Source organism: Musca domestica, unplaced genomic scaffold, assembly GCF_030504385.1.
Source record: "Musca domestica strain aabys unplaced genomic scaffold, Musca_domestica.polishedcontigs.V.1.1 8, whole genome shotgun sequence".
Taxonomy (NCBI): Eukaryota; Metazoa; Arthropoda; class Insecta; order Diptera; family Muscidae; genus Musca; species Musca domestica.
Genome location: NW_026712409.1, coordinates 8,788,731 through 8,805,173, shown reverse-complemented (window position 1 = coordinate 8,805,173; position 16,443 = coordinate 8,788,731). Strand labels below are relative to the sequence as shown.

At 37.5% G+C, this 16,443-nt stretch overlaps 2 protein-coding genes across 4 annotated transcripts in view; one reads left to right on the top strand and one right to left on the bottom strand.

Moving 5' to 3' along the window:
• Positions 1-1,498: 1,498 nt before the first annotated feature.
• On the bottom strand, positions 1,499-9,434 carry LOC101901286 (sulfhydryl oxidase 2). The gene is made up of 2 exons (XM_005174788.4): positions 7,662-9,434; positions 1,499-2,420 (listed from the first exon to the last, which is right to left on the bottom strand). The coding sequence occupies exons 1-2, from the start codon at positions 9,126-9,128 to the stop codon at positions 1,908-1,910; spliced, it is 1,980 nt and encodes a 659-aa protein (XP_005174845.1). The 5' UTR covers positions 9,129-9,434; the 3' UTR covers positions 1,499-1,907.
• A 3,766-nt stretch (positions 9,435-13,200) lies between these two features.
• The window catches only part of LOC101901120 (SPARC-related modular calcium-binding protein 2), a 43,988-nt gene continuing 40,745 nt past the window's right edge, over positions 13,201-16,443 (top strand). For 2 of the 3 annotated variants that reach the window (XM_011294331.3, XM_011294412.3), the window contains exon 1: positions 13,201-13,745. The gene's annotated coding sequence lies outside the window, so the exon portion shown is untranslated. The remainder of the gene's footprint in view (positions 13,746-16,443) is intronic. The other variant, XM_011294432.3, reaches the window with a different exon arrangement.

Genomic DNA, 16,443 nt, shown 5'->3' with positions numbered 1-16,443 from the left:
ATCAAGCGTGATAGTGGAATTTTTTTATATCTGGCTGGAAAATCACAAGTAGCTCTCGTTAGAGCACTACAGCATTAAAAATGTAAATAAATCTTTTGTGTCTCGTACCATCGCTCGTTACCGAGATACTGGTAGCGTAGCCCGACGTCAAAGAAGTGGACGGAAGAAAACAGCAACATCAGCAGAAACGGTTCGAAAAGAGAAGCGACTTGATCGAAACCCGCGTTGCAGTGGCCGAAAAATGGCTCGTGAGCTGAACATATCGCAATATTCCATTCGGCAAATATTGAAAAATGAGTTCGAGGTAAAGCCATTGAAATTCCAAAAAGTGCAAGAACTTACACCGCAACAGAAAGAAAATAGACTCAAAAGAGCTAAAGAGTTGCTTCGCTTGGCCAAAATTGGTGAACTGACGAATTTGGTGTTCTCCGATGAGAAAACATTCGTTGTCCAGCAGTTTGTTAACAAACAAAATGATCGCGTTTACTTGCCAAAGAGGTCAGCTGAAAATGTGCACCTTCGGTTGGCCACCAGAACTCAAGCGCCGGCCATGGCGATGGTGTGGGCCGCCATAACAGTCGATGGTCGCTCTCCGCTCGTATTAACCGACGGCGCCATCATAATAAATGACATATATTATCGCGAAAATATTCAGGAGGTTGCATTAAAGCCTTGGGCACGCAAACATTTTGGCCAACAGGACTTAGCACCATCGCACTACTCAGAACGCGCTACCCATGACCCTACAAAATGAGGTATTCGCTTCATTTCCAGCGCACGATGGCCACCAAAATCTCCGGATACCAATCCGTTGGACTATTGTGTCTGGAGTTTTTTGGTAAACAAGGTTAGCACTAAAAAAATACCAAAGTGTCGACCACCTCAAGCAAGCGCTTCTCCGGGAATGGGCCAAATTACCGCAGATCCTCATTGGGGAAGCGTGTAACAAACAAATCCAATGACAAACAAATCCAAACTTAGTCTAAAATTTTATGCTATTTCCGACATTTGTAGCTTTCATTCAATAAAAAAAAAAAAAAAAAAAAAAAATATATATATATATATATATATATATATATATATATATATATATATATATATATATATATATATATGAAGTATGGTGTTTGTCTTTGTTGCAGTTTTTTTTTATCTCACCCTGTACATACCATTAATAATATTTTGTCAAGGTTTTTTGTTGTCAAAAATAACAACAAATTCGTCATGCAACTGAAACCAGCGCCCATTAAAACCCCCAGTCTACGATTTTTTTTCAAACCATGTTAAAAAAGAACGCCATACAAAAGTTCCAATACTCAAACAAACGTTGGAACACAAGTATTTGAAATTACAACAGCTACTGCAATAAGTTAAATAAATAAGTGCTCACTATTATCAAGTTAACAAGTTCATGTTTATGTCTTTCTGGGAGGCGGCATTTGTTGGTTGTGAAGTAGTAGGGAGAGAAAAACAAAACAGAAATGAAAACTAGTCATACTAGGTGTTGGCAATTTTGTAAAATTTATTTATTTAAGTGTTATTTATATATGCACAGTTCGTGGTGTCTATACTATATAAAAAATAGACTACAATTTGTTTAACGTGTATAAAAAAGAATTTAACATGATACGAGTTAAGGATATGACAATATAAAATACATAACGTTTAGCTAAACAAAAAGAACTTTATATACTATACATAATATGTTTTTTTTTTTCTTACGATTTATATACAAAATTTCTTAAGACAAGAAACAAAATTGGAAATATGCAGAGAGTTAAACTTTAAACTTCGTTTGTCTAGAACTAGTATATGCGAAGCAGTAATCCCTCACAGACTACATCGTCATTTATAATGGGTTTCCATTGGAATGGGGGAGAAGTTGTGGAAGAATTATTTGTCATGTGTTACACTTTGCCCAACATATCATGGCCATAGGGCTTCTTACGATAGCCCGTCTTTCGCACGGCAAACAATTTGAATGCCACAACCAGCATAACAATACAAAAGCCGTACAGCAGCATGCCCATACCCATGTCCATGTCGGAAAAGACATTGCCAATCATACGTTTCTGGCGCAATTTATCCAGTGTAGGAGGTAGAAGTTCATGATCATCGACACCATAACGACTCACAAATTCGGGATTGTGTATATTTTTTAGAAATTGTAAAACATGTTCTTTGTTCCAGTCATGTGCCGCCACGGATGTGGAGGATGCAGCTGCTGCTGCTTGCGATGTTGATGATTTGTGACACTGTGGACAGCTCGATGCCGATGGAAATTGTATTTTAGGGAATTTTGGATCCTCAGTATCATCGCCAGCCAAACGTTGATTTACTTCATTGTGAGCAGCCCATAGCCAGAGGACGGCATCATCCTTCGTTGGATTATTGAAAATGTGACGTCGTTTTGCCATTTCCTGAAAAGTTTCAAAAGTGTGGTGCAATTAAAATTCGGGTTTTTCTTGTTAGATGTTGACTTATAGCTATGAGAATTTAATTTTCCTTCGAAATTTGACCTAACATCTTCCTTTCCATACCATCATTTTGGTACCTCCTCCACAAAATATAAACATATAAAGGATCTTCCGAATTTGCTCCAACTTTGCAAATCCTAATATTTGCATCAGTGCTAGGTCAGGTGCGATAATGGACAGTGCTAGGTCAGGTCCACTCCATCAAGCACAAAGAGTCAAAATTTTTAATGATTATAACTCTTATCAAATGTGATGTAAGAGTCCGATTGTCTCCAAATTCCACACATCACAATATTTTAATTAACCCAAGGTCTATTATAAAGATGGTATGGAGCGGATCATTTCTTCTGGTACCTCCCCCACAATGGGTTAAAGTTTTGAATAACCAAAACGATTATAAAATCTGAAATAAACATCTGGTTCTTTTCATATTTCACATATCCCATTATTTCTACTAACATAAGATCTGCTGGGAAGATGGAATATATCGGTCCACTCCTTCTGGTACCTCTCCCACAAAGGGTCAAAATTTTGAATATTCATGAAGCTCATGAAAGGCGAAATTGACATCCGATTCCATTCAGACACAAGATCTGTTAAAAAGATGGTAGAGATCGGAACATTTCTTCTAGTACCTCCCCCACAAAGGGTCAAAGTTTTGAATAACAAAAAAAAAAAACGATCATAAAATCTGAAATAAGAATCCGGTTCTCTATTTATTTCACACATCCCATTATTTCTACTAACACAAGAGCTGCTGTGAAGATGGAATATATCGGTACACTCCTTCTGTTACCTCCCCCACAAAGTGTAAACTTTTTAAATATCTATGAAGGTCATAAATCGCGAAATTAAGATCTGATTCCAATCAGACTTACTTCACCTCAATATTTCCATCAACACAAGATCTGTTAAAAAGATGGAAGAGTTCGGACTATTTCTTCTGGTACCTACCCCACAAAGGGTCAAAATTTTGGATAACCAAAACGAACATAAAATCCGAAATAATGATCCGGTTCTCTTCAAATTACACACATCCCATTATTTCTACTAACACAAGATCTGCTGTGAGGATGGGATGTATCGGGGTGCACTCCTTCTGGTACCTCCTCCACCAAGGGTCAAAATTTTGAATATACATGATCCAAAATTAACATTCGATTCCATTCAGCCTTGGTACATATAAATATATCCATAAACACAAGATCTGTTAAAAAATTAGTAGAGATCGGACCATTCCCTCTGGTACCTCCGCCCATAGGGGTTGAAAAAAAAACACGCTCGAAAAAAGCAAAATAGGCATCCAATTCTCTTCACATTTCACACAAACAAACATTTTTGCTAACACATGATCTGTTGTGAAGAAGATCTGGTACCCTTCTGGTACCTCATCCACAAAGGGTCACAATTTTCTATTTTTTCTGGTTCCACTTGTTTGTTTTTGCCCATACCAATAATTTTATCCGTGATAGATGAAGTTTGAAAATGGAAACATCGGTCGACCATATCTGGTACCTCTAAAAACGATCACATATCTCTTATAAAGTGAAGAAAGTAATCAATATATTCCAAACCTGGCACGTCTCAATATTTGCATCATATTTATTTAGGTCCTGTTCGAAATGGACAATATTGACCCATTTCTTCGGAACCTACTGCATAGAAGTTCAACCATTTGAATAATCATAACAGAAGTCTAAATATACTTAAATAATCGAACATTGGCTGAGGGTATACATCTGTCGGCTAAGCCGACTGATACTTTTTAACTTGTTTTTAGAGTCATTGTTTTCTAAACAAACAAGCTAGAAGTTTATTTGTTTTTTCTTGCATCTATCTTACGTCGTTCTTTGGCTTATGTTTCAACACAAACACTACAAGAAAATACATATGTATTTCCAACAGAATATGTACTGGTGTGTTGTTATTCAAAAAGAATGTTTCGAACGTACTACCACAAGACAGACTCTAAATAATAATCGTATAAAAAGAAAACTTCCTGGTTTAACGAAAAATTTCTGGGGCTCCCCATTTCTTTTGAAATGGATTTTCACATAGCACAGTTATTGTATTGGAATTAAAATCAATTTCTCTAGAATTTGGTTAGGCAACCAGACGGACAGACAGTAAGACATGCATTCGGACAATGAGGCTCTCTCGATAATTGAATTAGGAAAAATACAATAACAACAAAGAAGTAAGAATCAACAATATAATTATATATATACACATGTATGTAGGGTTTGTAGCTTGCTAGCTAGCTATGGGTTGTGACCAAAAGCCAAAGCAAGTGAAAGCTGTGACGAAATGAGCTGATTGAAAACAGTTTTAGAAATGTTTTCAAGACCGGCTCTGAGCACCTGGTTAACTAAAGCGTTGTGGGGAGGAGAATAGTGTAAACATGTATGACGAAGGTCAATACAAAGCAGAGATAGGATAGAATAGATGTAGGCTAGACCACAACGTGAGAGCCATAACAAGCCAATGCAGCAAAAAATTACTTCTACTTTTTATTGCAGTTCAAAAATCGAACGAAAAACAATTGAATTATCATTTTTTGCTTGTCTGCTCATTGTATAGCAATTATAATGCCTCGCGGTCGTGTTGGAAAAGGCAATTATACAATTATCATGAGCCATATGCAAAATATATAAAAAAAAAACATCAACAATAAAATTGCAAAAAGATGACAATGGAGGAGATGAAGAAATGTATGACAGAGAATTATTATCTTTAAGTGTGGCACTTGCTTTTGTATTGATAATATTGTAAAAGGCATATGTTCGAATCTTGAGGGAGATAATAATGCCATAGTACTTTTTCAAAAATAAGTTCTTGTGCCCAGTTTTTCTAGAGAACATATAGTTAAAAAAGGAAAAAACAAGTCGGTTTTGCCGAGAGATTTATACCCTCAGCGATTATTTAAAAATATTTTTAATTTCTGTTATGATTATTCAAATGTTTAACTCCTTATGGAGTATGTTCCGAAGGAATGTGCCAATATTGTCCATTTCGTATTGGACCTAAATAAATATAACATAAATATTGTGACGTGCCAAACCTGGACTATATTGGTAACTTCCTTCACTTTGCATGACATACATGATAATTTTTAGAAAATTGCGTGAGGTACCAGTTATAGTGGAACGGAGTATTCCATTTTCATTCCCCATCTAATTCATATAAAAATATTGGTATCGGTAACATTACAAGAAAATCGAACATTTATATCCAATTTTATGCGAAATCATAAATTCCATATTCACCTCAGGTTGCTGGATGAGAGAAATATGTAGATATAGCAGTTTGTATAAAATCACTGACTTGTTTCTCAAGTCATGACAGATAAAAGTGTAGAAAATTGTGACCCTTTGTGGACGAGGTACCAGAAGGATACCAGATCTTCTTCACAACAGATCTTGTGTTAGCAAAAATACTTGTATGTGTGAATTTGCTATTTCGCTTTTTTCGAACGTTTTTTTTTTTTTTAAATCTTGAACCCTATGTGGGGCAGGTAGTAAAAGGAATGGACCGATCTCTACCATCTTTATAACAGATCTTGTGTTGATGGAAATATTGAGATGTACCAAGTCTTGAATGAAATCAGATGTTAATTTCGCTTTTTATGAGCTTCACTGATATTCAAAATTGTTAGCCTTGGTGGGGGAGGTACCAGAAATAGTAAACCGATATATCTCATCTTCACAACAGAACTTTTGTTAGTGGAAATAATTTGATGTGTGAAATATGAAGAGAACCTGATGCTTTTTTAAAATTTTATAAACGTTTTGGTTATTCAAAAATTTGACCCTTTGTGGGGGAGGTACCAAAAGGACTGGTCCGATCTCTACCATCTTTATAACAATTCTTGTGTTGATGGAAATATTGAGATGTGCCGAGTCTGAATGGAATCGGAAGTTGATTTCGTGTTCTATGAGCTTCATGAATATGAAAAATTTTAACCCTTTGTGGGGGAGGTACTAGAAGGAGTCGACCGATATATTCCATCCTCACATCAGACCTTTGGTCAATAAAAAACATTGTAATGTGTGTAATTTGAAGGCAATAGGACTGTTACATCACATTTTATACGAGTTATAATTATTCAAAATTTTGACCCTTTGTGGGGGAGGCACTTGATGGAGTGGACCGATATTGTCCGTTTTCACACCTGACCTAGCGCTGATGCAAATATTAGGATCTGCAAAGTTGGAGCAAAATCGGATTATCGTTTCTCTCTCTGCGCAAAAAATATTTTTTGAAAATTTCGGCTTTTTGTGGGGGAGGTACTAAAAGAAGTGGACCGATGTATTCCATATTCACACTAGACCTTTGGTCAATAAAAATATTGGGATGTGTGTAATTTGAAGACAATAGGACACTTACATCACATTTTATACGAGTTATAATTATTCAAAATGTTGACTGTTTGTGGGGGAGGTACTGGATGGAGTGGACCGATATTGTCCATTTTCGCACCTGACGTAGCACTGACGCAAATATTAAGATTTGCAAAGTTTGAGTAAAATCGGATTATCGTTTCTCTTTCTGTGCAGAAAATATATTTTTTGAAAATTTCGATCTTTTGTGGGGGACCCTTTGTGGGGAGGTACTGGATGGAGTGGACCGATATTGTCCACTTTCGCACCTGACCTAGCACTTATGCAAATATTAGAATTCGCAAAGTTGGAGCAAAATCGGATCATCGTGTCTCATTCTGTGCAGTAAATTATTTTCTTTGAAAATTTTTACATTTTGTCGGGGAGGTACCAGAAGGAGTGGACCGATATTGACCATCTCCGAACTCTATCTAAGTTTGATAGAATATTACGATGTACCAAGTTTGGACCAAATCAGATACTCCCTTCAAGAGTTATCCAGACAGACGGACGGACTGAGAAGGCTAGATCGACACCAAATGTCTTGAAACGGATTTGGTCCAAAGAGAAATAGGTTATAAAATCGATATTTCGATAAGGCACGTTTTGACCGTATCAAATTATATATACCCTCTCTAGCCATATGGCTGAGGGTATACACATTCTCTTCTTGGGGACGATAACATTATACCCTATGGACTCTAATGGAAGCGATTTGTATAGGTCCTATCTGAAATTATCAGTTCCCTGATTCAAACCCTAAACAAAAATTATATATAATTTAAAAAAAATAAATACAACTTACCTGAAAATGTTCAGAACACTCGGTACAGCCAAAGAAATGTTTAACATAACCATGTATGGCTTGCAAAACTTCCAATGGATCGTCACTTTTATCTTCGGTGGCCGCTTGAACGCTCATATAGTGGAACAATTGCCACAAAGAGCACGTGTAGCCACGCACACCAGTTTTCGATCCCTGACAGCCGACGAAACGATGTGACGAAAATACTTTTCCCAGTTGTTTTTCCAGGCGAATCAGTTCCTTTTCGAAATCACCCCCAGACATTTCGTCGCTGTGTTTTCTTGTGAATGAAGCCAATTCCTTTAGCATAGCCCTACCCGAATTACTTAGGGGATTGTATTTTTCCAAAATACCCAAAAATCTTAGTAGGGCAGTCATTTTTTCACCATTGATTTTTGAGGATTTAGGTATTTCATTATAGAGTATACCACGTATGGCCATTTCTAAATCGGCCTGATAGACCATATGTTTATTGCGTTTGACTTCTTCAATGATTTTCGATACCTCCAAGTCGGTCGTGGATGCATGAGGCATGGTGGAGGCAGTATGCCCCAAAGCATTATTCTCTGCGTGACTGGGTGGTCTCTCTGTTATGTGCTGGGACTTGAGGAAACTTTCGATTGTCTCTTTGTAGGATAATGACGACTCATGCAACGAGCCATATGGCACAATGGATCCATCTCGACTTACGGTGGCAATGCGATAACGTGTACCATCTATTTGATATTTGGCCGCCAATTCAGAGTTGGCAGTGCGTTTCACTGCAATATTGGGATATCGAACAAAGTGTAAAATCGTTTCAATGCCAACCGTGGAATTCTCGCGTTCATAAACCACAACCACGTATTTCTTTAAGCTATCCAAGCCCTCAAATAAGGCCGGAATGGATGAGGTATGTGATAGCTGCAAAGGTTTAAAATCAGGCCATGAACTCATATCGCTGGTTTTGTTTTCCGAAGCCACAAACTCGGCCAAAATGCTGCGTATTTGTTCCATGTCCTGGGTCATTATGCGGCTGCCATAATTACTTTCCGATGGTGTATAGCCTGGTCCAAAATACCGTAATGTTGGATAGGCCATTACCTCATATTCCCTGCAAATGCCATTATTCTCCTCCGCTGCACAGTCAATTGCAGCAATGGGGGCAATGTCACGCCAATCATACAACTCTGCCGCCAGTCGCTTGTAGGTCGGTGCAAACTTACGACAATGACCACAATAGCTGTTATAGAACTCCACCAATATGGAATGGTTTCGATTGAGGACTTCGTCCTTAAAATTCACATTTGTTAAAATTCGTACTTTGTCGGTGTGATTGTACAGACCCAACTCTTGAGATTCTTGTTTCATGAGAGCCTCATAACTGGAACGTGGTACTCCGGCATCGATTAGATTAAAGAATGAAAACAAAGAAATCGAAATCACCAAGACACAAGTGGTGACACTAAACAACTTGGTCGAATGCATACTTTCTAATCAGCTCTTTAGGGCTGTTTGGAAATGTTTGTTTTTTGGAAGCTTTTAAATCGTGGAATTCTGAAGAAAATTTCAATGCCTTCCAAAGAAATTTATATCACCTTTACGATATTCTCATTTTACAGGTTTCCGTGTGTTGTTTTCCCAGATTTGTTTTCTTTTTTAAGACGAGCGACGTTGCTTGCGATTTGGCACAATTATCCGTATCGAATCGACTGCGTTCGTGTGTATGTAGTTCAGTAGTGTATGAGAGACAACAGCAAACACCGCACACTTCATGTCACCAAGCGAACGGGAGAAAATTCACTGCTGCAGATAACACAAGTGTTGCCGAGTTTTTTCGCCTCTCATCCCCAAATTCAAATAATTTCCCCCACATTAAGTTGAAGATCCCCACAAAAAATCCCCAAATATTTTGGAGAAAACAAGAAAATGTATTCTTCCACACTGTAAAAACTTAAAATATATCAATTTTTTTCACTTACGAACATTTTTCCAAGGCATCACAAACAAATAAAAATTGAAACAATCGAATATTGCTGAAGAACAGACTCAATCAGGTAGGAATCGGAAAATTAACACAGAGGCTTTTCACAGATGATTGACAATAGTTGTTGTCGGGACATGTGTTGGCATTTTGACCGTTTAAAAATAACATTTTTAGCCAGATACCTTTTTGCCATGCACGAAGCCAAAATAACTATATAACTAACATGTGTTTTTTTGATGAAAACAACAAATGTGGAGATGGATAATATATTTATCGTTTAAAAGTTTCCAATCTTGTATCCTCCTAAGGGTGTATCTAACACACACAAATTTAACCCCCATATCTAACATGGCAGAAGAATACAGGTAGATGCATCAACGCTTGGGAGCATTGATATGTCAAAAATTTTTAAATGTTTTTTCAAATATAAGTAGATTTTTATATGTTTTCTTATACGAGGTCATTCGGAGGTTATAATAATTCTTGTTTTTCAACAATTTTTACAAATTTAAATAATTTTTCATTCAACATTTTCAATTCCAAAATTGGTTTGACAGTTCATTGTCCCAGCAGCTGTGTCGATGCGTCTACCTATATTCTTCTACCATGATATCTAATATACCCAGTGGGTTAATCTTCAGTAGATTGAAGATTAACCCACAATACAATCCCAAATGCCGTTGTGCATTTTTTGTTCTCATGTTGAGAAAATTGTCTGGCAACATTCATCGTGAACAAGATTACAAAGCTCCTGTTAGAAAATCGCGACGCCGTAGAAATGAGAAGAAAATGACCAACATAGGAATGGTTGATAAACATAAACATCAAGACGAAAGCAGCTGTAAGGTGCGCGGGTGTCATCCACGGGTCATTGATAGCACGTAGAGTTAAATGAATGTCGTTACATCATTTGACATGTAGATGGCACAATACTTTTTATACCCCCATCCAAATGGCTTCAGAGGGTATATTCATTTGATACCACCATGTTTGTTTCTTTGGACCAAATCCGTTTCAGGACATTTGGAGTCGATCTAGCGTCTGTCCGTCCGTCTGTCTGGTTGGTTGGCTGATGCGCACAATAACTCTCAAAGGGAGTATCCGATTTGGTCCAAACTTGGTACATCTTAATATTATTATCAAACTTAGATCGAGTTCGGAGATGAACTATATCGGTCCACTCCTTCTGGTACCTCCCTCACTAAATGTCAACATTTTCAAAAATAATAATTTACTGCACAGAAAGAGAAAGGATAATCTGATTTTGCTCCAACTTTGCAAATCGTAATATTTGCATCAGTGCTAGGTCAGGCGAAGAAATTGATAATATCGGTCCACTCCATCCAGTACTTCTCCCACAAAGGGTCAAAATTTGGAATAATTTTAACTCTTATGAAATGTGTTGTGAGAGTCCGATTGTCTTTAAATTACACACATCACAATATTAATTATTAACTTAATATTAACCCAAGGTCTGGCGTGAATCTGGAATATATCGACACACTCCTTCTGCTATCATTTCTTCTGATACCTCCACGAATAGAGTTCAAGATTTCAAAAAAAAAAAAAAAAAAAAAACGCTCAAAAAAAGCGAATAATCATAAGTCGAAATATGTTTATATAATCGAATATTGGCTGAGGGTATGAAGGGTGAGAAAAAAAAAAAACGGCAAATGCAAGCTGCCCGAATGTTGCTCTGCGGTATTTTGGCCTATTCCCAGAGAAGCGCTTGCTTGAGGTCGTCGATACTTTGGCATTTTTAGTGCCAACCTTGGCATTTTTAGTGCCAAATATTTTTGGTGGCTATTGTACGCTGGAAATGAAGCGAGGAACCTCGTGTCGTAACCATTCTTGGATGGCGCGTGCTGAGTCCTCTTGGAATGTCCAAGGTCTGCGGTCAAAATGTTTGCGTGCCCAAGGCTTTAATACACCCCCTGGCTTAGAAATGACAGCAGTCTGAAGTTGGTTGCAGTTTTTTCATCTCTCCCAGTACATCTGTCGGCTAAATCGACTTATACTTTTTAACTTGTTTTAAATATTTTTGGAGCTCAAGGCATCTCTTCTTTTAGAGTACCTCTACATGTTTTTGTATACCCTCCTTCATAGTATGGAGGGTATATTAGCTTTGTCATTCCGTTTGTAACACCTCGAAATATAAATTTTAGACCCCATAAAATTCTATGTCGAATTATCTGTCCGCCTGTGAAAATCACTCTAGCTTCCCATATAACGGTACCTCCCAATATTCGGCGTTTCGATGATTTTAGCGACATTATTCACAGGAATTGTTTCAAATTTGGTATTTTAATTTCGTAATGCATACTACAGCCTAAGACAGAAAATTGTCTGTGCAGGCCCAGGTCTTCGTATAGCTTCAATATAATGGTACCTCCCGATATTCGGCACCTTGATGATTTTAGCGACATTATTCACCGGAATTATTTCAAATTTGGTATTTGAAGTTCGCAATGGATACTACAGCCTATGACAGAAAATTGTCTGTGCAGGTCCATGTTTTGGTATAGTCCCCATATAACGGTATTCGGAATTTTGATTGATTTTCGCCATATTTTTTTACGGATTTGTCTAAAAATTGGTATTTGTAGGTCATAATAGGTTCTAGCTCCGGTGGCGAAACATCGATTTTTATAACCCCCATATAATGGTATTTTTATAACCCCCATATATTCGGTATTTTAATGATTTTAGCTACATTATTCACCGAATATTTTTTTGTTCAAGTTTCGCTTTTGAATAATGTAATGTCTAATGGCAAAAGTTGCCTATGCCGGTCCACGTCTTCGTATAGCCCCGGAACCTTCCTATATTCGGTATTTTGATGATTTTAGCGACATTATTCACCTATTGTTTTCAAGTTTCGCATTTGTAATGGCTTATGACAAATGTTGCCTATATAGGTCCACGTTGTCGTATAGCGTACATTCGGTATTTTTAAGATTTTAACAGAATTTTTAACGGACTTTATTTTTTTGAAAATTTGCCAAAATTCGTTCTAAATGGTGGAGGGTATTCAGAAGGAAACTTACAGCATTTTTATCTTATTTTTTCTAGTCCAGTGTGCCGCAAAACTGTATTCCAGTGTATTCATCACCACCCTGCACTTACGTATTACTACTTCGCCTGCCATAATTTAAAGCCTAATCTCTCAGCTACTGAGTGTTTGTTTAGCTCATGGATGGACAAACAATAACAGAGACCGGCTTTTTTTCAATTTCTTAAGTGCTGTCGGATGGATCGTTGACTTTTGCTCATTATGAGTTCTACTAATTACTCAGCTGACGTGAGCGTACGCCTAAGAGAAGAAGCCTGCCGGGCAGTAGAACAATTTGCAACTATGTACGTAGATACGACGAGGAGAGTACAGCGTAACAGACAATTGAGTTTCAATGGTAAAGCAAAACAAAACAAAACCAAAAACAGACAACAACTTTGCAAAGACAGTCTCGCTGACTTAAAATTAATTAAAAACGAAGAAAGGAAAAAAAGAGTGGCTTAAAGCTTTTATTTTGTCTCTGCCACCAGAGTTTTGACAGAAACCCCACGGAGAGTCTGGCTCAGTTGGAATATAAACACAGTCGCGAAAGGTTGGACATGGACACAATTGTCAAACGGTTCGAAGCAAAGCAAAAGTGAGCGGTTTCATAGTTTGTTTTTTTTTTTTAATTTAAAAAAAAGTCTTGAAATTAAAAAAAGAAATAGTGCTGAAGTGATAATTTGTTTAAAAAAATAAAAAACCAAACTTGAACAATTGTCAATGAATGAAAAGTTAATTGTGGGAAAACAATTAATAACAAATTTAATGCTCGGTTGCCTGGCTTTTTTGAAAAAAGAAGAAAAATCAACGTCAGCTATTTTCCGTTTTCTTTAAAGAAAAAAAAGACACGACTGACAGACAGACAGTGTGTGGTTTCGTTGTGATAAGAACCAAACCAGCCGGTCACCAAACAGCCAATAAATAGGCAACCAACAAAAACAATACAAATTGTTTTTCTTTTTCTTGTTTTGTGGCTAACCAAACAAAAAATAATAATTTTATTCTGCACCGACTTCTACATAACCAAAAAAAGGAATTCCACATCCAGCTTTGCCAAATTCGGGTAAGTCCAAAATATTTGGTAGATTAGCAGCAGCAGCAGCAAAATCCGTGACAATTCAAAAATTTATTTTTGGAACATGCCAAAAATAATAGAAAAAATACGTTAGACATTTTCGGGTGTGTGTGTGTGCGAGTTTTGAGAATGTGTGCATGTGTGTGTCGTCGTATCGCCACACCTGATTATGGCGGCCAATCAAACACCAGAAAGAAACCTTTAAATATAGGAACTGCATTTAAATGCCAATAGCTGTCAGCATTTTGCCAGTAAGTCACTCAGTCAGTTCGTTCGATTGTCTGTCCACAATTTCAATATTTTCCTGGCGCCACAAATGTTTCCTTCCCATCCGTCACCTCTCGGTTTCACTTCAAACCTAAACTGAAAACAGACAAAATCATTGTCGATCATCTGGAAGAAGAAACAAAGCTGATAATTTAGCAATTAAAATTGTTAGCCACTTTTGAGTTATGAGTTTGGCCCGGCCCGGTGTTTGACTGGTGTTTGTTGTGTGCGATCTTTTATTTTGGTTTTCTGATATTTTTAGATTGTCAGAATTGGTTTCGCTTTTCGTTTTATTTTGTACTTAATTTATTAATTAAATGTCTGTTTAATACTTGTAGTGTCTGTGCGTACATGCAAACCGGAGGCATCGAACGCACAGTTCTGATTAGTTAGTTGCATTAACCCGGATCAGTATTCATAGGAGAAAGACCAAGGCTTTCTCATAGAAGACCAGAAGGTCTCCTTATAGAAGACCAGCAGGTCTTCTCATAGAAGAGGGGAAGATCTTCTCATAGAAGACCAGGAGGTCTTCTCATAGAAGAGGGGAAGATCTTCTCATAGAAGACCAGCTGGTCTTCTCATAGAAGGCAGGAGGTCTTCTCATAGAAGGCTAGGAGGTCTTCTCAAATTAGGCAGGAGGTCTTCTCATAGAAGGCTAGGAGGTCTTCTCATAGAAGACCAGGAGGTCTTCTCATGGAAGACCAGGAGGTCTTCTCATGGAAGACCAGGAGGTCTTCTCATGGAAGACCAGGAGGTCTTCTCATAGAAGATGAGAAGACCTCCTTCTCATAAACGACGAGAAGGTCTTCCAATAGAAGACCAGAAGGTCTTCCCATAGAAGATAAGACGAGAATTTCTTCTCAAAGAAGATCAGGAGGTCTTCGTATAGAAGACGAGAAGGTCTTCGTTTAGAAGACCAGGAGGTCATCGTATAGAAGACGAGAAAGTCTTTGTATAGGAAACCAGGAGGTCTTCGTATAGAAGACCAGGAGGTCTTCTCATAAAAGACCAGGAGGTCTTCTCATAAAAGACCAGGCGGTCTTCTCATAAAAGACCAGGAGGTCTTTTCATAGAAGACCAGGAGGTCTTCTCATAGAAGACCAGGATTTCTTCTTAAAGAAGATCAGGAGGTCTTCTCATAGAAGACCAGGAGGTCTTCTCATAGTAACAGGAGGTCTTCGTATAGAAGACCAAGAGGTCTTCTCATAGAAGACCAGGAGGTCTTCTCATAGAAGACCAGGAGGTCTTCTCATAGAAGAGGAGAAAGTCTTCGTATAGAAGACCAGGAAGTCTTTGTATAGGAAACCAGGAGGTCTTCTCATAAAAGACCACGAGGTCTTCTCATAAAAGACCAGGAGGTCTTCTCATAGAAGACCAGGAGGTCTTCTCATAGAAGACCAAAAGGCCTTCTCATAGAAGACGAGCAGGTCTTCTCATAGAAGACAAGAAGTTCTCCTCATAGAAGACGAGAAGGTCTTCTCACAGAAGACGAGAAGGTCTTCTCGTATAGAAGAAGGTCTTCTCTGCGAGAAGAGAAATACAACTGTCGCCTGGATTGAGGATAATTCCAGAGATTTTATCCCTCTCTCTCTCTCTGAATAAAAAAAATGTTGATCCTCATCTTCAGAGGCGGTTTAATGCCAAGTACAAAATACTTGCCATTTGCCGCCTTATGACGTAGCCGCTGATGCTTCTTCAAAACTTGGAGCAAGTTTGTTGTTCGGTTATCGCACATTAAAGTAATTGAAAACTATGAAATAAAAAAAGAAGATGAACAAAATAAAAACATGAACAATGTGTGTTCTGATGAAACAATAAAACATTGAAAACATGACGGAGAAGACATGTCTCAATTAATAAATTAAATGATTACAATTTTTGTCAAGCGACAGCCGCTCCTCTTCACCCCACTTTTAAAATTAATGGCGCTCGCAATGAGGTACTCAATAGGGTTTATTACGAACAGCAATGAATATTATTGGAATTAATAAAATATAAATTATCAATATTGTCATGTAAGATTTGAGTTTGAGATTAACAACAACATGGGAAGTTGGTTCGACGCGAATCCGCTACAAAGTATTTTATTGATGTCAACCCCATGACGACTGGGGTTAAAGATTTGTTGACAGTCAACCACTGAGCTACCACTTGACAAATTTAGTTATGCACATGGAAATTATCAGCAAATACGTTGTGCAATGTACCTTAGCAAGTATTGGGATCCTCCTAGGGGATTGATTTCGAAAGAAGGCAAGTGTTTTAGAATGAATTCAAACTTGCAAAGATCTTTTGCGATTTATGTGTTGTATTTTTCAATATCGAACTTATCAACACTTGACACATATAATTGAATCCTAGTATTGAAAATTAGTTGTTTTAACTGGCTTAATTTGTATAAAAGGCCATGGTAACCATG

What these genes read in the sequence shown, in the direction of transcription:
- LOC101901286 (XM_005174788.4), bottom strand. Translation starts at nt 9,128, where the DNA reads ATGCATTCGACCAAGTTGTTTAGTGTCACCACTTGTGTCTTGGTGATT. An exon ending in AGTGTTCTGAACATTTTCAG is followed by an intron (nt 2,421 to 7,661) that starts GTAAGTTGTATT and finishes GAAACTTTTCAG; the next exon opens with GAAATGGCAAAACGACGTCA.